Raw genomic sequence first — 20,960 nt, 5'->3', positions numbered from 1 at the left:
ACAAGCGTGAGCCACTCAAGATGGCGTGAAACCCCCTTATTCCAATGACTAATTATCCACAGTGGAACAGCTTTCACAGGAAGACTGGGGGGGAGCCCTACATCAAATTATCCCAGAGAGCTCACTGGTTAGAGCACGCTCCTGATAGATGCGAGATGCCTGGTCAAGACTTTTTTCCTATCTCTATCTGAGGGGGGGAACCAATCATCCCAAGTGAGTGCTCTAACCACTGGGCTAAGTTTAAGGTTGACATAGCAAGCCACAGCATGCAACACCACCATTACCTCCAATCTAATTTTGAAAGGGACCCAATCCAGTAGACAGCCTCTAAGCGTGTCTATGGGATCAGACTCCATACGCAAAAGAGGCAGGCAAACACCCACCTTCCCTGGTTCGTGAATCACTCTTTGGCTTAGGCAAGAAATAGGTGTCTAGATGCCTACAGCAAGGCAGCTGTGCACATACCCAGAGGCAAAAAATTTAGGCACTGAAGGAACTTTTACCTTGAAAATTTAGGCTCTGGGTGAGTTTAGATTTCTAAAGAACTCAGTGGGATTTTTGTATATTGCGGATGGTGCCCAAACACCTTTGTGATTCTTGCCTAAAAAGCAGAGCATAAAAACACCATCCCTCAAGAATAAAAAGTCCCGGGACACCACACGTGGAAAAGAGCTGTAATGGTTATATGATAAAAGACAAACGAGACAGAGCTTGGGTAGTTATAGCAGATGGATATCTGAACACCACGGAAAAAGATTCCGCTCAGATATACACCTTGAAATATTTAACAAAGTCAAAATAAGTTATTTTAGAGCTGTATACAGACCAAAGAGGTCACATCTTTTATTTTGTACTCAGTGCTGTATGCTTTAGATTACAAAGACAAAAGCAGCACAGCTAAGAGCAACCACTCCAACACAAGTACTAAAGGGGAGTATGCAGACAGGCCTATATTTTCCTAGCTTGTTGTAGTCTTAGGAAACTGAAATGATCTAATTGACGTACACATGATTTGAAAGTGAAGCTAAATACATGCTACAAGAGTTTGATTTATATACCAGAACCACAGAATATGAACAGAAGTTAGGTCCCAAAAAATGTTACTATAAGAATGTACACACGACTATACAGAAGGCAGGGATTCATAGCATAAAAGATAAAAGACAGGGCTCACCAAAACCCTTAAGTAATACTGCAGCCATAACATCTTAGACAAACTAACATCTTTCTAACAGTGTTTTTCCATCTTTCTACCCTTTCTGTATTTCATGTTCCCCACCCTCTCATACACTGTCTTGTGCTGTATAAAATACTTGCCTCATTAGCCTAGTTAGATGTTGAATGGCTTATTAGCAATTTAATCACTTTTCCTCACTCTAAATTAAGAGAGCTATGTGGATAATTCCCAGAGAAATATAAAATGTAGGAAATATACACTCTCCAAAATAAGATGTTACCTGTTTTTTGATAGTAAGCTTTTTGATAAAATACTGTATTTAACAGCAATGGCATCTATTTATTTTACTAGTTTAATTTTACTGATTTAGAATAATGGTGTTGTATATGCATTTGGACCTGATCAATGTGTCACTAATGTGTGCATATGACACTCAGGCCATTTAGTGTGTTTATATTTTATGATTACAGACAGAGTGTATTTTAGATTATAAGTGCAATATAAGATTTACTATGTAGCTAACTACCCATTTTTTTGCTTTTAAGTGCTTGAGTTCTGTAAATGATATGATGGTGCACTGTCAATAGCAAACATACATTTTTAAAAATCTGTTTATGCAACTTCCAAGTTTGTTTTAAAAACATGTTCTGTGTAGTTTTCAAATAAATGAAATGGAGGGCATAAGATTATTAGCTTGGCCAGCACCATTTGCTCCTTTAATTTTAACAATTCCACAAATAGCTTTGCTGTGAGACTGGCAAAAAAAAAAAGGCAAAAAAAAAGTATTGTCTGTCCACATTGCATCACCCCAGTGTATTTTTCATGGAAAGAACTTGTTGATAAGGCTGCATTATGTAGAAGTAATGCAGTCATCCCAGTGTCTCTGCCTTTGCTTAATGAAAAAGTTAGTTGATGACAGAGGTTTTAAAATATTCTCTGCCAGCTTTTCCTTGTGACAGTTTCAGTGACTGAATCATGTCTTGCTTTCAAATGGCAGCAATTCCTTTAAATGTTCAATATTTCTGCCCCTGAAAACTTTGATGAACCAATGAAAAATGTACCTAACCTATCTGTATTTACAGATCACTTACTACTGTGGTATATAAGTGCTGTTCGTGAATTTTTTTTTAAAAAGTGAGATTGCCTGGGAACACTCAAAAAATAATAATGTTTGTGATGTAATAAGATTTCATTGGGCTGATTTGGGGGAGGAGGGCATCAAACAGGAAATGCTTCAAAAAGCCATTTCTAAATCTTATTTCTATAAAGATAGTAGCTACATTTATTCAAAGTTAGAACAAGTTCTAATTAACCAAAAAACCCAGGTCTTCAAGTTTTTAGGGTTGTCTTATTATTGGTCATTTTTCAGAGTTTCAAGGGAGAGTAAAACCTGCTTTATAAAGGAACTGTTGTTACAGTCTTGACAAAGGAGACACTACTATGTCTCTTTCCCTGAAGAATTAGGGCTTGAACCCTTGTTCTGCAGATCCAGTAATACAAAGCTTGTGATTCTTGGAAGTAAAGGAAACTCTCAGGCACCAACTCTTCAATCACATATGCTTAACTTTAAGCATGTGAGTAGTTCCACTGAAGTCAAAGAGACTACTCAGAAGCTTAAAGTTAAGGTTGTGCATAAGAGTTAGGCTCCAATCCTACAATGTTAGCTTCCAACGACACAAGGACATTTATGTACTTTCTTTGCTTTAACCAACCATAGAGGGCAACATGCTCACAGAAACAGGGCCTAATCCTCTTCTTAATGGAGCCAGTGGCAAGACTCCTAGTGAAATCCAAGGGAGTGGGATTGCGCCCCTAAAATTATTCAAATATCAGTAACTTTGCTTAGTTACAAGCCATTTTCTTCAAGTACAGCCAGCACACAATCTTTCAAGGAGATTTTACTATACGTAAAGTTTAAAGTGGAAGCAAACTTTTGAGCTAGAGGGAGACACAGTCAAGCTTTTAAATCCCCAGCAACGGCTAACTCAAAGAGTTGACAGATTTGCATCAGGCTTTGCATAAACGTGGTCTTCAAAGTAGGACTGGTGGTTTAAGCTAACCCAGTTTTCCAATCCATAGTTCCCAAGGGACGAAATACAGGGGTTTTAGAGCGAAGGCTGATTGCAGGCAAATAAGGGAAAGCTATGGCTGCTCCATTGTAAAACAGATTTCAGTAAAACTTACACACTTCATTCCTTTACTGCTTTTTCCCTGCTGCTCTATTTCTACTCCTTTTAGGAAAAAGAAAAGGAGTACTTGTGGCACCTTAGAGACTAACCAATTTATTTGAGCATAAGCTTTCGTGAGCTACGGCTCACTTCATCGGACGCATACTGTGGAAACTGATACTGTGGAAAGTATCAGTTTCCACAGTATGCGTCCGATGAAGTGAGCCGTAGCTCACGAAAGCTTATGCTCAAATAAATTGGTTAGTCTCTAAGGTGCCACAAGTACTCCTTTTCTTTTTGCGAACACAGACTAACACGGCTGTTACTCTGAACTCTTTTTAGGAACACGCAACACAGAACTGTGTCCCTTCCTGATTTATATGCCACCCCCCACTTCTCTCCCATATTTGATGCTCTTTTATTGCTTTCTTTCTCGTCTACCTAAACCCCAGAAGAATAACTCGGAACAACCACATTGGGGCAATACTTTAATACTGCGGCAGTGTCTGACAGGCCTAAGTACGTTCAGCACCCGGCTGCGCTTTCTAGACCGCAAGAGATACAGTACCTGCCCCAAAGAGCTTAGAAATCTAGAGCTCAAAATTTAGAGCTTTACAGCTACAAAAAAACAGCGCAATCAAGAAGTACCTGCTCTTGGGCAAGTAACAAACATGGAGTACATTTGTAAGGGTACATAATGTTCTTATTACATTTCTGTACACACTGGGGATGCTTGATAAGGACATAAACACCCATTTTTCTTACCATAACATCCCGCCCCACCCCCCTTCAGTGATGTCCAGTGGTATTTTCATGGCAGCACCAGTAGCAGCAATTTGAAGACTAAATTAATTTTTCTGCTGGTGGGAAAAGGTAAACACAGATTCAGACCTTTCCTATACTATGGAGTTCCAGTGATTTACAATAATTCGTTTTAAAACTGATCTAGCTAAAAGTCAAACTCCTAATGCAGACCCATTTTAAACAAGGTTTAACCTTATTTAGGGTTTTTGCATCACAGGTTCACGAAAGTTTAAATAATTTAAAATCAATTTAGTTAAACTAGTGTTATTCTGTAGTATAGATAAGATTAAAAGGGATACAAATAAACTGAAAGAAACACTGGAATTATTTAAACAACAAACAAAACCCTCAACTAAGGAGAGGGAGAAAGCATGCCAGTGGGCAAAAGTTTGATTAGTCTTCTAGCAGTATGAAACCAATTTCCTCCACCCCACCCCCAAAGTGCTTCCTTCTGACCTCCAGATTCTAAAGCAATTTACCAAACAAGTCAGACGACAAGTCAGGGATCTGAAGCAGGAGGGCTGAAAGAACCCTTCAAGTGCCAATACTTCAGACACAGGGTTCCTGCCACACAAGACCATCGGACAGACATAGCTCCCCTATCCCGCAGCCTCTTCAGCCCAAGCGCCCTGCAAAACCCCTAATGCCTCCCAATCACCTCCACCCTCCTGCCCGAGGATTTGCACTAAAGAATTGCAGATATCAGTTTTAATGCTATTTAATACTATCCCCAGGACACATACTCAAGTGCAGGGGTGGGCAAACTTTTTGGCCCGAGGGAAACATCTGGGAATAGAAGTAGTATGGTGAACCATGAACGCTCACAAAACTGGGGTTGGGGTGCGGAAGGGGGTGAGGGCTCTGGTTGGAGGCGCAGGCCAGAAATGAGGAGATATGGGTGCTGGAGGGGGCTCTGGGCTGGGGTGCAGGAAGGGGTGCAGGCTCCAGCTGGGGGATGCAGGCTCGGGGGGGGATGAGAGGTTTGGGGTGCAGAAAGGTGCTCTGGGCTGGGATCGAGGGATTCAGAGGGCGGAAAGGGGAAATATGGGCTGGGGCAGGGGCATGGGGAGAGGCTCAGAAATGCAGGCTCCAAGTGGCGCTTATCTCAAGCAGCTCCTGGAAGCAGCGGCATGCCCCGTCTCCGGCTCCTACGCGGAGGTGGGGCCAGGAGGCTCTGCACGCTTCTCCATCTGCAAGCATTGCTCTTGCAGCTCCCATTGGAGCACGTAGGAGCCAGAGCAGGGTCATGCCGTGGCTTCTGGGAGCCATGTGGAGCAGCCACTGACTCTGTGCCCTGGCTGGAGCACCGGAGCAGGGCAATGCCGCAGCTTCCGGGAGCCATGTGGTCTGGCCCAACCCTGTGCCCCGGCTGGAGTGGGGCCATCCCACGGCTTCTGGGAGCCACGTGGTACGGCCCCTGGCCCTGCGCCCCATCTGGAGCGCTGGAAGCAGGGCCATCCCACGGCTTCTGGGAGCTGCGTAGTACGCCACCTGATTCTGCAGCCCAGCTGGAGTGCCAGAGCGGGGTAAGCCCCAGACCCTGCTCCCCTGTGGGAGCTCATGGACCAGCTTCCAACGGTTCACAGGCCATATCCAGCCCGCGAGCCATTGTTTGCCCACTCCTGCTCAAGTGCATATTATTGTGCCCAGTATACTTTTCTCTTCTACTGTTCCAGACAGGTACAGGCCCTTTAAAAATGAAGCTATAGTGTAACACATAATCATGTCTGAAGAAGCTGTATTACCCTGTCTAGGATCTTATGTTTAGACATTTTGGGAAGCAGCAGCAGCAGGGGAGGGGCAAGTGAGGAAGAGATCACAATCAGTTTGACTTGCTCACATATTTTGTTATGGTTCACCGGAAGCTCTCCAGTCACTTGGATACTGTCTAATGCATTCTTCCATATACATGAAGCAGTCCGTTTGCTGAATGCAGCACCAATAACCCTAGGCAACGTTTCTTTTTTTTAAATTTACATTTGACAAAATATTTAATTTGCCCTGAACAGAAAGCGTCAATCACAAGAAATAGAGCAAGATTCAGGTAAAGAGAGTGGAGAAGGAGACCTCAACTGGGCTCACCTTAAGAGCTATCAACTCATACAGCATAGCAATATTAAGAGTTTCAAACACAAAGACTGCTCCCTTCTTGAAACGGGTATAGAGTCTACTAATAGAGTATGGAAAAAGAAACGTCCATACAAAGCTGTTCTCAAATCTCCTATTTTATTCCTCCTCTTTACCAGTTGGTTAAGCCATTAACCTCTTTCTCCCAAAATCCTCTTGTCATCAACGTGTAGTTCCTAGTTTGTCTGGGACCAGGAATATGCGCAAGCAAGCACTGGCTTGTCAACATTTCATTTGGCGGGCCACTGCATATATTCTCAGAAAAAAAATCCTCTCCTGCAATCCCTCACTGTTTGGTTCTTGAAGCATTTCATTCTGCTGACCATCAGGAGAAGCTCCACCAACCAAAAGACACAACATTAGAAACATCAAAATAGAGGACCTGAGCTATTTACAGACTACAATTTCTGCAGTTCTAATTTCTTTGTCAAGTCCCTAACTTGTCTTTCTCTAAAACAGCCCTGAAAAATTCCTATAAAAACTATACTAGGACAACAAAATATCAGTTCTAGCCCGCATCCGTCAGTCTCTTCATTATCCACCAGAATTCTGTTCCTGAATCTTGTGTGGAGACTCCATGTTTCATATAAACCAGAACTGAAAATGAGATACTTGAGGGCTTTTTAACATGAGAGGGAAGGGCATAACAAGAACCAATGGCTGGAAGTTATAACCAGGCAAATTTAAATTAAAAATAAAAGTACTTTTTCTTTTTTAAAAAAGAGGGTGATTAACCACTGTAACAAACTACCAAGGGAAGCAACTGATTTTCCATTATTTTGAGTCTTCAAATAGAGAACATCTTTCTGGAAGATGTGCTTTAGTCAAAGAAGTTATTGGGCTCAATACGGGGATAACTGTTTGAAATTCTGTATAACACAGGTCACAAGAGGTCAGACTAGATGATCCAATGGTCCCTTCTGGCCTTAAAGTCTAAGAATATCAGCTATCGTGGATCGATGTGAGACACTTGAAATCCCTGCATCCAATCCTCTCTGGCTGCTGGAAGGGAGAAGGGAGATTTATTCTTTGTTCCCAAGAGTCCCCCAGCTACCATGAGAATGGGGATTCACAGCACACATCCTTAGCCTACTGTAATGAGACGTGTCTCTGCTACACTATTCCTCTCAGCTTTCCTGCTGCTCAAGGAGGTTTTTAGCTGCTGCTCACCCTGTTTTCACGTACTTCCAAGCAAATGCACTCATAGTTATCCCCGGCTGCAGCAGAATGAAACAACCCAGTGAAGACTGAGAAAAATGAAAATGGACCACTCTTCTGCAACTTGTAGAAACTGAGCTGTCGCTGTGGCACTGGAGCTGTCTGCCTGCAAACTTACAAAGACAGCACTGCATTAGTTATTATTTGTATAGTGGTAGCCCCATGAGACTCAGCCCCATTGTGCTAGGCATTATACAAACACAACAAAAGCCAGTCCCTGCAACAAAGAAGTCCTTTATTTGCATTTGGAATGCTTTCTTCACAACCATGAGAGCAAGAAACTTTCAATGAAAGTTTAGAATCTGTGGAAGATGATGGACGCTCTTGCTCAGGGTGAGCAGGAAGCTTTGGGTATGTCTACACTACGAAATTAGGTAGATATTTCCAACCCTGCTCTAAAACCCAACAACATGGTTTGCAATCAACACAAGAGGTAAACATTTACTGTATTTTCAGGGCAAGTGCAAAAGCTGAAGAGAAGGCTATACTGTGTTAACCTAGCTCAACTGTAAGGCTGTCCATAAGGTTTCTTCTCCCCCTATCCCTCTTCCCCATGTATTTGACATATTTCTGCTCCTGAAAAAAAATATGCATGACCCCATAATACAGATTTCACATTTCGCAATTTTCTTAGTAACTCAGTTAGGACAAAGAGCACCAGTTTCATTTTCTCATGCCAAAAAATGGTAATTTGCAAAATTTAAGGACATTCATATCTGGGTCTGTTTTAAAGCTCTACAAAAGGTGTTATAGTTAAAGCTAAACGTTAAAGTTTAAAGGACCACATTTATGACAGTGAAGTTACTTATGCAAATTAAGTTGTATTACTTCTAGAAAGGGTTCCTTTTATTGCGTCTACAAATCTGTTAAATACTTTCCATTTCTCACACTGGATAGGCCACACCAGTAACTTAGGTCAGACGCTGGTGGATTTCAAGGGCAGCAGCTCTGGGTCCTATGTAATTCACACAGCTACAAATACTAAAGACCATCATCTTATTTAAGCAGTCAGTGAGGCAAACCCAACATCCTGCTAGGCAAGAACTAGATTGCCATACCCCTCAATATTCATTGAAACTCCTATGGACGCTTTCTTTAGAAATTTTGGCCGTCAACGCTTAAATACCATGATGATAGGCACTACAGAAAAAAAACATACTATTGCTTATTATGCTAATTCTACAACACTGAAAAGTTACACTGCAGTTGTAGCATTTGCCCTCACTGTTCTTCCAGTACTTGTGGCACCTTAGAGACTAACCAATTTATTTCGAAAGCTCGTGCTCAAATAAATTGGTTAGTCTCTAAGGTGCCACAAGTCCTCCTTTTCTTTTTGTGAATACAGACTAACACGGCTGCTACTCTGAAACCTGTTCTTCTAGTGATGACCAAGCAATGCATGGGAAATACATTAAAGAAACTTTCTCCTAAGATAGCCATAGGGATAATGACATATTTGGTCAACCTAACTCTGCTTAGAGTGGCAGTTATGAAAATAACACCATTATTTATTATGGCATTTTTGCTTAATCTGGTATATTCAGATACCAGCTCTAATCACAACAACTAATACAGACTTTTAATGACAAATTCTATTAAAGACTTCATGTAGAGGAAAGACCTATGAAAATGGCAGAACACGCAGCTATTTCCACAAAATATAACCAGGAAATACAGAACATTATTAGAATTTTTTAACTTTAAACAATTGGCAGAAAATGACATTTAAAAACACAATAGGCAAGTGACAGTTTTACCCATTTTCCATTTACAAGGTGGCACTATCTGCAGACCTCAGCAAGATCCAGTAATAGACCCTGGACGTGGCAAGTTCTCGAAGTGTTCTCTCCCAGATAGTTCCTGCACCCTGAAGACAATGTTCTTTCCTAGTCACATATACTTTTGGTACAGCAGGCTCCAAATAATTTCCTAGTGACGATCCTGGGATCTCGCAGCATCTGGATATTTCTTGCTAACTGAGCTTCAAACTAGCGGAAATGTACCACAGGAGCCATCAAGATCAACACATCCCCTTTCATTACTGCCAAAACCAACAGATCCAGAGCCAGGAGCTTCTCACTAATGCAAAGCTCAAGCCAAATCAGATCTTCCTCTGTTCATGTTTTCCCACTCCTACTTAGCCTCTCCTTTCTAGTGTCAGTTGAGCATGTCCTCTGATCTGTCTGTAGATTAAGCCAATGAATGCATTTCTTTTTAAAACAAAATTTTAAAGATACCTAGTAATTTGATTTCCTTTTCCAGAAAACGATGGCATGCAGCTCAATGGGAACTTATACACACAGAGAGCCAGATTTCTCAAGAAACTCTAGAATGGAAGAAGATGTTGAAATATTTCCCTCTGAGGTTTTCCAGGGATGCATGAATCTGTCTCAGGTGACAAAATTCAACAAAAATGGAAATGAAGCTCAATTTAATCATTAGCACTAAGATGGTCTATTGACACATTTCAGGTGAAAAAATCATGTTTACCACATCTTGTGGAACTGACATGCAGTAAATCCAAATGAAGCAAGTTCCACCAATCAAGTGGACTAAGTAAAATTGGTTTTACCTTTCTGGACCAATAAAGAGGCATTATCTTACGTAAGACAAACTGTATGAGGGGGAATCCCTTTACACTCAAACACATACAGCTCTTCTCATAACTGTGTACATGGTGAAGAAAAAAATAACACAAGGAGATGGAGTATGAAATTCCACTTTCCCAGAAAGCAGTGTGTGAGGCAATTCATTTACAGAGTAACTTGGTGAAGGAGTGGGAGAGAGGTCTTGGTGAAGAGTGAAGCTGCCACTCACTAGATGCTTTGGACGAACTATTAGACAAATACTGTTACATGGTAAGTTCTACTGCAAGGGAACAAGGAGTGCTTGATTAGCCCAGCAAAAGCCCAAGAACCAACACTAGAATACTGTGGGTATTTATCTATGGAAAGAGGGATTATCACTCCCCAGAAGAAAACTAAAGGGAACAGAAAGAAATTATATAAATTAGAAATGTTAACAAACTAGAGAGAGTCATCTTATTTGTCTTTCCTCTTCCCCCTGCAAATACTAGACAGAATGCATTCACTCCTGCTCCACCCCAAGGACCAGTCTAAACACATCTGCACCACTTCAAATAAATGAATTAAAGCAATTTAGTTGAATTGTCCACATAGAGACTTGCACCATTCTTATTTTGAAATAAAAATGGTGACAGTTCATTTAGCTAGATCAACATTAGCCATTTTTATTCCAAAATAAGAGTGTCTACACATTTGGACTGCAATAACTAAATCTGTTAATTCACACTAAAATAAAGTCTGTATGTAGCTCATCCTTAAGTGATCCAAGCAACATGCCTTACGCATCCAAATCTTAGAAGACTTTAACAGCCAAATATTTCTCAATGCCAGAAAATGTGTCTTGATCCTCTGCCTAAAGTTCCTTTTGTTCAGTTTTATGCAATTACTCTTAGTTATACCCCTTTGGTGCAATTCTCTCATTCCCTAGTATTATGTAATATCAAACTGGGAGACTAGCAAAACAAAATACAGCAAGAAGATTCTGGTTACAGAGACCACACCCCACTCTATTGTGTCATAATTCTTGACCTTTACTGTAAGGCACTGGTTTTCAATCTGTGGTCTGCAGACCCCTGGGGGTCCACAGACTATGTCTAAAGGGTCCACAAAAGGTTGTTACCATAGAACAGTGGTTTTCAACGTGTGGTCCACAAACTACGTCTAAGATTTCCAAATGGGTCCATGCCACAATCTGAAATTTTTTTTAGGGATCCACAAATGAAAAAAGGTTGAAAATCACTGCTGTAAGGGATCACAGATCTGATGGCCTGTTTGTTTGACAACAGTAAAGAGCTGTGCAGGAGCTACACAAGTTATATTTAAAAGTAGGTGTGACTGGGAGGTTCAAGGACTAAGGCTATGTCTATACACAAGGGAGACACTCTCCCGTCACCATAATTAATCTGCCCCAAACTAGCAGCATTCTCCCACTGACATAGCACCGTGCACACGACTGCTTACGCCAGCATAATTTATGTCACTCGGGGTGGAATATACACATCCCTGAGTGACATAAATTTTGCCTAAGTGGTAGTGTAATCACAGACATCCATCAGGGTGTGTTGGAGAAGAGCTGATTAGATCTATAGGCTCGGGAGCTGGGTGTAACATTCACCAGAAAGAGGAGAGGATAAGAGCAGTAGGTGGAGAGGGTATGGGCGTCACTCACTAGAAAACACTGGAGTGTCTTCGGGGTTGTGTTAGATACCCCCCTTCTCCACATACCCCAACCCTATATCCCCCAGGCCTTCTGGAAGTAGCTGATGGAGGCAGAAAAGGTGGTTTAATGGCTATATCAGAGTGACCAACCAGGTGCGGAACAGCTTGAAGGAAGACGGGGTGTTAGCGGGGGCATGTACAGGCGGCGTTAGTCAGTAACTAGAGAAAGGAGGGGGCAGGGGCCCTGGCCCCTCCCGGGGGGAAGAGCTGGAGGTGGCTCCGGGACCCAGGGCCCAAGCTGCTGGCCAGCACTGGGGTGAAAGGCTCCCTGGGAGGGAGGAAGGGGGGGGAGTCGGGGCTCCGCTGGCAGCTGGGGTCGGAGTGCACCGGGGATCCGGGACTCCCGGGGCAGGGCCTCTATCAGCCGCCGGAGCTGGCCGCGGGGGGGGGGGGGGAGGCAGCACAAGGTCAGTGAGTCCACGGGGACTGGCTAAGGAGAGCCAAGGGGCCGGGCTCGCTCGGGCTCGCTCGGGCGGCGAGGCGCCGGGCCGGGCTCGCTCGGGCTCTCACCAGAAGAAGGTGTTGGTGCCGTCGTCGTACACCTCGGACTCGGTGCTGCGGCGGAGCCCGGGGGCGGCGCTGCCGGGGGCCGCGGGCGGCGAGTCCCCGCGGGAGCCCGGGGGCGCCTCCATCACCCCGCCGCCGGGCTGCTCCTCCAGGGCGGCCTTGCTCAGGGCCCCGGCGTGGCTCCTCCTCTCGCCGCGCCGCATGGCGTCGCCCCGGCTAGCGGGGCTCAGGCGGCTCCGCGCTCGCCCCGGGGGAGCTCGGCCGGCCCCATCGGCCCCGCACCACCTCACAAGGGGCAGCCCCGCGCGCCCCTGCGCACGTAGGTCACCCCCGCCGCTCCGTGCGTCGCGCGCCAGCCCCGCCTCCCGCGCAGCGACTGCTCTCACGGCGCATGCGCACTCCGGGCCGGGGGGGGGGGCCTGCGTTCTGGGTCGCCAATCGGGGCCCGCGCGCCTCCGTTTTCTCTCCTGGTTGGAGGCCACCGCGGGGCCGCCTGCGCACGCGGCTCTGACTGGGCCCTCTGCTGATTGGGTGTTTGGTGGGGGGCGGGCCGGCGGGATCTGAGCCCCGGCTGCCGTCTCGCTTCCCCCTAGGCCTCTCCACTGTACACCCCATCAGTCCCTGTGCGGGGTGGCTCTGGCCCGTCCTGTCCCAGCCCTGATGCGTGCACCGCACGTACCCCCTGGGCCCGCGGCCCGAGACTGATTCAGGCTGGAGATGTGAAAAGCTGGGGGAGTTCCTCCTCCCTTCCCGATTCACTGATTCTGATGCCAGTTACTTGCAATGACAAAAGGGAGGAGGCACCAAATCAGTGGTGTGGAGGCAGCCGTTCAGGATAGGAGGAGGAGAAAAGCGTATTTAATTGAAATGCAGGAGGACTTTTTAGTGGACTTGAATACAATTACTCAAGATTGTAATTTGGCCCGGCCACTGGAGTTAACGTCCCTGTGCTGTCAAACAGGCCATTAGTTCTTTGGGGAATACAAGTTTAGCTTGTAAAATCAGAGAAGATCTCAAGCTGCAGGCCAGTGTTTGCCAGATAACACGTCGAAAGAGAAATGCAGGAAGACAAAATTGTCATTTTCATTCTCTCCATGGAGATGGGGAAGAGAGAAAAAGAAAACTGGGGAGAAGAGGAATTGGGAGACTGTTCCTTTAATAAATTCCGGGAATGTGGGAGAGTGGTGATACACTGTGGTCCAAGTTGCGTATCTGTTGTGAGGGATGAAATGATGCATGTATTTCAGACGGAAGAGTCTGTACTCTGAAGCATTAATGAGGGCTAATGTGTATTCTGGTTTATAAAAACAACAAAAAGCCGCTGTGATGGTATTTTGCTCAGTTACCAGCGCAGCGGTTTTAGTTGGCACATGAGACAGCCTAATCAGTACTAGGACAACACAGCGGCTTTAGTGACACCATTTTGGGCGTACACCAGTTAAAGTATCTAGAGATGGGGCAATGTGGCCCTGTCTGCCCCAAAGTCATTGTTCTGCATACTGCAATGTTTTTAATACATCCCCACTTCCTTCAGGGTAGCTGTACATTGTGACCATCTCAGGAGTTTCCTAATCATTGTTTGGTGTGTTGCTATCACTCAGGATCTGATCCAAAGTCAACTGCAATCAATAGAAAGACTCATCAAATTCAGTGAGCTTTGGATCAGGCCCTCAAAGCTCTGCAAGTACAAATACGGGGACTAATGTACAGTTTCTCAACCTTAGGGGTCGTGACCTTCATGCAGGGCATGGACGGGTGGGTTGCCATCATTCTGTCTTCATGCTTGCGGGGCGGGAAGTCCTGAAACAACGTCCTTTCTTTATGGTTACATGGGAGGGGGTCCTTAAACTTTTTTCATGTATCATGTCGTTGGATCATAATACGGAAGAGATTAGACTAATGGAAGTCATGCAAAAAGAAGGGAAATGTGTATCTGTGGCATTAAATGAACGAAATGGCCACACGACGGCAGCACATGATAAGCAAGGAGAAAGGACTGCAGCAGGTTTAACAAGTGCTGAAACTTTGTGACACAACTAGCTGCATTTGGCTCTGGGGCTGCGGTTTGAATGACGCTGCTTTAAAACCACAGACCCCAAGAAGTGTTTTAAATCATTCACCTAATGAACTCCAACATGGTCAGTGTAACCGCAGGTCTCCTTGCTTTCCTCATGAGCAAAGTCCATGAAATTATATGTATTGTGTCTTTTGAATAAAATGTTACAATATAGCCTTCCACACACAGTAAGTGGATGACACATTAATGCTCATTGTTGATACAGAAAAATCAATCCCACTTACACATAATATGGCAATTCTGAATACTGCATAACCCCCCCAAAAAATATGAAATACTGCCCTTTTCCTGGTTATCCCTAGAGTAATAAGGTTTCAAGTAGCTTTCACTTGGCACAAGAAGTGCCACTGACAGAAATTACAATGTATGAGAACCACCACAGTTCTGAAAAAAGAAGCAGAGGTCCTAAAAGTCCCACTGAGTTCCCACTGAGTGCCGCTGAATGCAACAGGCACTTTATTAATTAAAGGTTAGTTACTACATTGTTATCTGAGGGTAATTACTGGAGTCTGTTTATTTTGTGCAAAGTATTTTTCACAGCTTGTCAAGGGTGTGGAGAGCTTTTGTGTAGTGGTGTAAATCTGGAGTAAGTCTATTGATTTAAATGCATTTACTCTGAATTTACATTGTTGTAATTGCAAATAGCGTTTGGGCTAGGACGGGGCAGTGCAAGGATTCTTTCTTCTTCCTCTGGGAATTGTTTAATCCTCCAACTGCCCACCACTGTGTAATAATATACACCCTTCACAGGCTAGTCTAGATTCTCGACTGGTGTAAATAATCAGTATAGCCCCATTGACTTTGGTAGAGCTAAATCAGTATACCCCAAAGTGAGTATTAAGCCCTCTGTGTTTTATGTCAAAAGGCAGGGCCTATTCCCACTTCCATTAAAATCAACAGAAATAGTCATTGGCCTCAGTGAGCAGAATCATGCCCTTAATGAATACATTAAAAAAAGAAAGGAAAAGAAAGATTCCTGCTTCTCTGAAACAGAACAGGTCCTGTTGCACTGGAGCACACTAGATGGCGATGTATGACGGTCCCTTATATTGGGGCTAACACTTTGTTGTCAGGGTTTAAGTTTGTGGCTAAGTTCCTCATTCACACTTCTCTAATAGGATTTTCGCTAACTGCTAAGAAACACATTTGACAACCAATCTTTAAGAATAACGTGCCCAAGAACTATTAGACTCATAGCAGTAGTTTGACATCAAGTGAAGTTGCTTCTCCTGTTCCACGCACTTTGTGCCACTCAGACAGGAGAAAGTGGCAGAATCTGGCCCTATTTGGCTAGCTGACAATTCTTCCCATGTAGGAGAGCTCTCAGCTGGCACAAAGTGGTGTAGCTGGCTTCTATACCAACTGCCCCAATGCACACACACACACGCACGGGCAGAAGGGGGTGGAGGAGGCCATGCCTGCACTACACCTGTTCCCATGGGGTATAAGCTGCTAGACAGACCTTAGCCAGTTGGTGTGAACTAGAGTAGCCCCTACAATGTCTCTAACTTATTACTCATGGGGGAATTCTGTGCCACTGTGCATGCACAGAATTTATGTCCCCCGCAGATTTCTTTGTTTCCCCGCAGAAAAATGATTTTCTGACAGGGAAGCAAAGGGAAGCCACAAAAGCGGTCATGCATCTCTCCCCTCAGTATGTTTCGGGTGCCCAGGGCAGCCAGCAGAGAAGACTGGGAAAGACACGACTGGTGGCTCCTACCCTGCGCCAGGCTCAGCTGCTAGTCCTGGCTGGGCTGGGGAGGACAGGACTTCTTCTTCCCCTGCATGGCATCCGGGGCTGGGTCAGATACCCCCCACACCAGATTTCTCCCCCCAGCTGTAGGAAGCTCTGCAAATTCCCCCCCTCCATCCCCCCTCTTCCTTCACCCATCACTCCTCAGCTGCAGTGGGTAGGAAGAAATCACTGTATAGTGAGCTGCTCCCACATCCGTCCAACCCCTGTGCATCCAGACCCCCTCATACCCAGACCCTCCAGCCAACCCTCATTCCCTCCTCCCCCCACACCCAGACCCCATCCCCGATGAGCCCCACTCCCCCTGGACCACCCCGATGAGCCACTCACACCCGAATCCCCCCCTACCAAGCCCCAACCAGCTGCACCTGGATCCCAACCCCACTGAGCCCCATTCCCCCAGCATCTGGACCCCCCCCACTGAGCCTCCCACACCCAGACACCCCTGTTAAGCCCCAACCACTTTCACCTGGACCCCCCTGCAAAGTCACATTACTGTTGCACCCAGAAACCACACACACACACACAGAAGCCCCTATGCATCCTGATCCCCCCTGCACCCGGATCCCGCACTGAGCCATCTGCACCCAGATTGCCCCACACAGAACCCTCTTAACCCACAACTGGATTCCCCCCACACTAAGCCCCTCCACACTTGGATCCTGCCTTGCTGAGCCTGCCTGCCCACACCTGGTGCATCTGGCGCAGAGGGGCAGGGCTCTGGGGTGTTTCTAGGGCAGGCCCGGTCCTTGAGCTGTGGCAGGGTTGGGTGCAGCCTCACCGCTGAGTCCGTGTCCTGGATAGGGGGAGTTGCCCAGTGATCTCCCACCTCTGGGCAGCCAGGGGCCTCTGTCCCCCAGTGCCAGGCTGGAGCCTCCACATTTTTTTGACAAATAAAATTTGCAGGGTTTTAAAAGACTGTGTGCAGAATTTTCAAAATGTCGGTGCAGCATTTGTAAATGTTTGGTGCAGAATGCCCTCAGGATTAACTCTGTGTGCTGTGAGACTCAGGGAGGTGTAATTAGGGATCCCGACAACCCAAGGGCCCGCTCTTCCACCAGGAAACCATTTGGGCTATAGTTGCTCTCAGTCCCCCTTTTCCATCGGCTAATCTTCCTCTCTTGACTCTCAGACCATCTATGCAGGAAGGGGTGTTCCTTTAATTACTTTCCTGTGAACTTCCTGTGGATTGAGTGCAGCTCATTAAATATTTCAGTGCCATCCTCAGTCCACGATGCAGGCGTGTGCAGTGCAGCCTTCTTTCATTTAGAACCCTGGAAGATCACCGGTGGAGAGCCTTGTTCATCCAACACTTCCATGCCTGTGTGAACTATGGCTCCAGAACACTCAGCCAGATCAAACCCAGATCTTCACCAAGACACTGAAAGATCCTTCTCCTCCCGAAGGTCTATCTCCCGGCTGAACTGTGTCTTCTGACCACCGCCATCTTCTGCACTAGACTGTGGGTGTGATGAGTAGGGAATCCAGCAGACTGAGTGTTGTGGATAATGCAGATGGCAGTTTATGCCTGGCACATTGGACTTGAAAGAAGAGCACCATTCATTTTAATTTGTCACGTTGACTGCAGGAGTAGCGGGGAAAAGAAAGAAACCTGCCTGTTCAGCTCCAAATTCCCCCAGACTTGAAGAAAAAATGTTTATCTTCTCACGCTGCTATGAGAGATAGTGCTTCCAGTAACAGCTCCAAAAACTCAGAAGCTACATGGACCAGTTGGGAAGAGACGGCATCACCCCGCTTCACCTCCATCTGACAACGATGGTGCACCAAGACAGCTTAAAGGCTTTTCAGACACACCTGGACTTTGTTCTTCTGATGTAGGGGAAACATGATCCTTCTTATCAAGTGCAACTTCTGTACCCTTCTTTATCAGCTGTCCGAAACTGTGCAAACACACACACACACACCTTCATCCTATAACCCTGCTGCTATTCTGTGGCTACACACAGTAAAGCTTTCACTCCCGTCAATCCCCACAGATAGCTTCTTGGAAGATAAGCTCCCACTCTAACTGACTATACGCATAGCAGGAAATCTGGAACTCTTCCCTTTTCAGACTTGCGGGCCTGATCCTGTTAAAGGCATTTGGCAAAGTTATTGAACTAAATTGACTTTACTGAGTGTAGAGTCAGGCTCTGTAAGTACTGGCTGTCTCACAAGCCAGAGTTCATCTAGAAATCCCCAACATTGCTTAGGCCTGGTCTACACTAAAAAAAATTAGATCGACCTAGCTACAGCACTCAGGGTTGTGAAACTTTTGTGCACTGCTCACCATAGTTAGCTTGACCTAACCCCTGGTGTAGACACAGCTAGTTCAATGGAAGAATTCTTCTGTCGAGCTTGCTACCACCTCTCAGAGAGCGGGATTAATTACACTGAGAGAAAACCCCTTCTGTAAATGTAGGAATCATCTACATAACAGCACTGCAGCTGTGCCATCAATAATGGCAAAGCCCCCCCAGTAATCATCAGTGGCAAAGAGCTCCTCCAGCCTTGGGGCTGCAGTGGCTGGGGACGTGGGAGAGCGAGTGCCTCCTGACCCCGGGGCTGCTGGGAAGGAAGAGTGAGCTCCTGTTGGGCCATGGCAGGAGGAAGAGTGAGCTCCTCCCGGGGCCAGGACAGGGGAAGGGCACAGAACATGCCCTCGCAAAAGGGGTCAATGTTACATTTCTGTGCACGCCCCTGTTTGCCAGTATCACACCTGTAGTGTACATAGACCTTAAGAGCGTCACTTTGCCCACGTCTACACTACACACTTAAGTATCAGAGGGGTAGCCGTGTTAGTCTGGATCGGGAAAAGCAGCAAAGAGTCCTGTGGCACCTTATAGACTAGCATAAGCATAAGCGTTTGTGGGTGAATATCCACTTCTTCAGATGCATGTAGTCGCACTACACACTTACTGCGCTATAACTATGTTGCTCAGGGGTGTCGAGTTTTACCAACCTTAACCCCCCATGTAGACAGCACTAAGTCAGCAGGAGGGCTTCTCCCACTGACATAGCTACCACCCCTGGCTCAGGTGGAGTTATTAAGCCAACGGGAGAGATCTCTCCTGACAGTGTCTGGTGCCGCTGCACCAATGCGAGTGTAGACCTGCCCCTTGTGTAGCTTATGGAACAATATACGGGAATCCAGATAGGAGGATACTGAGGAGGCTGAAACCTTGTGCTGTAGCTGGGTAGAGCAGAGCTTTGTTCTTGCTCTGTAAAAAATAAAATTAAAACTCAGAAAACACTGACACATGGTGAGAGGTATAACAGAGTTGTCTCATCCCTGGTGTGTGCATTTCAAAGCTACTCATTCTTCTTAACCCATTCCACCCTGCTCCAAACACAGCATGCAAACATGCCCCTTCCTGGTCTTTGCTTTTCTTGCTAACTTAAATAAAAAATAACATCCAGCTCAGGCTAAGCTTCCTCTTGGGCTTGGCTGGTCCTGCAGCTATCCTAGCAGTCCTCACCCTTTTGTTCTCTGCATCACAGAGATGGGCTTCAGACTCTTTTGGCTTGGAACTACAGGAATAGAGTTCACCTGCTCTGGCAGCCAGGCTGAGCCAGTAGAATAGTTTTGCATCTCTGACATGGTGCTAACCACAAGAGCTCTAACCCAAGGATCAGGTCGAACAGATACCCAGTATAATATTTCCACCCCTATATATGTGGATGTGCAGGTGGGAATGAGAATTATGTGACCTAGTAGGTGGTCAGAGCGAGATAAGTCTTCCAAAAACCACCCTGTAAAAGAAACTCAGTATTGCTAATGCCAAGCATTGAAAAATCATGACTCAGCCCCCCAAAACCATGAGATTGGCTTTAAAAAAATCAAGAGATTTCTAAAAATAAGAAATGTGGGTTCTTTTTCTTTGCTTTTGGGGTTTTTGAGCCCTGGAGATACACTCAAGTCACATTTTCAACTTTATTCTGCAGCCATGGGGGCTAGATGTTCACTTTTTAAAAAAATTGAAAATTGCGATTTTCATGTAATCAAATGACTTCAGGAGGTGGGACTTTAAGAAATGCACCAAATATCACGAGACTCACGATAAAATCATGAGAGCTGGCAGCCCTGCAAAAGCAAAGGCTGGTTTTATTTAATCAGAAACTTTATTTAAAAGACCCACTGTAATTCTTCAAATGCTCAGATTCTGGTATATTTTTCCACCCTTTGGAAAGACGGTGCTTCTTTTGCACTGAGGCTTCCCCGTTACCTAGGCAATACAATATCAATTCACACAGGAGCTCATCCAAAGCCTCTTTTAGTGAGCTTTTGATCAGGTCCATATTGAATGTGACCAGTTGAGTGCAGTCCGAATGCTGGCTCTTGCTGGAATTTGGATACTGGACTACTGCCGTCCTTATAAAGGAGTAATATGCAGTGGAACTAGAAGTCAAGAGTTTGGCGATCCACGCTGAGGAGCGGAAAGTTATTGTTAGTGCACCCTCTTTTAACTAGTACTCACATTCAGCCGGTTTGTAAACATCCCACTCTTTTGGTAATTAATGCTCACCTACAAGGGGAAAACATCAAACGATTCTACAGTGAGGGGCGCCAATGTAAGATGGATGGACTTGAATGGGGTTTGTTATTATTTTGTTTTTCTTGAAACAACCTGACACCTGTTGAGTTTTATGACCATCCACCATTTGCATTCTTGAATAATGGCCAGGGCAGGACATGCAGTGCAGTAGACCAAGTATCCGGTGGCAAAATTGAGAGGGCTGTGTCCATGCAAAGCAAGGAAGTGACTTGCAATATACACTCATTCCAGTCCTTTGACCCAGTACCATGCTGGAGGGGACTCGCTGG

At 45.4% G+C, this 20,960-nt stretch overlaps 1 protein-coding gene across 2 annotated transcripts in view; it reads right to left on the bottom strand.

Annotated features, from left to right (window-relative positions):
* Window positions 1-12,670, bottom strand: part of PTDSS2 (phosphatidylserine synthase 2) — a 67,431-nt gene extending 54,761 nt beyond the window's left edge. Inside the window, exon 1 of one of the 2 annotated variants that reach the window (XR_014712026.1) lies at window positions 12,309-12,670. Coding sequence is in view for 1 of the 2 variants with exons in the window: in XM_084630858.1 (XP_084486984.1) it covers window positions 12,309-12,508 (200 nt within the window). In the remaining variant the exon portion in view is untranslated. The remainder of the gene's footprint in view (window positions 1-12,308) is intronic. The other variant, XM_084630858.1, reaches the window with a different exon arrangement.
* Window positions 12,671-20,960: the final 8,290 nt, after the last annotated feature.

The sequence above is a fragment of the Lepidochelys olivacea genome (genome assembly GCF_965140295.1).
Source record: "Lepidochelys olivacea isolate rLepOli2 genome assembly, chromosome: 6".
NCBI lineage: Eukaryota > Metazoa > Chordata > Testudines > Cheloniidae > Lepidochelys > Lepidochelys olivacea.
The sequence above is the reverse complement of the archived record's forward strand: the minus strand, read 5'-3'. Positions and strand labels throughout refer to the sequence as shown.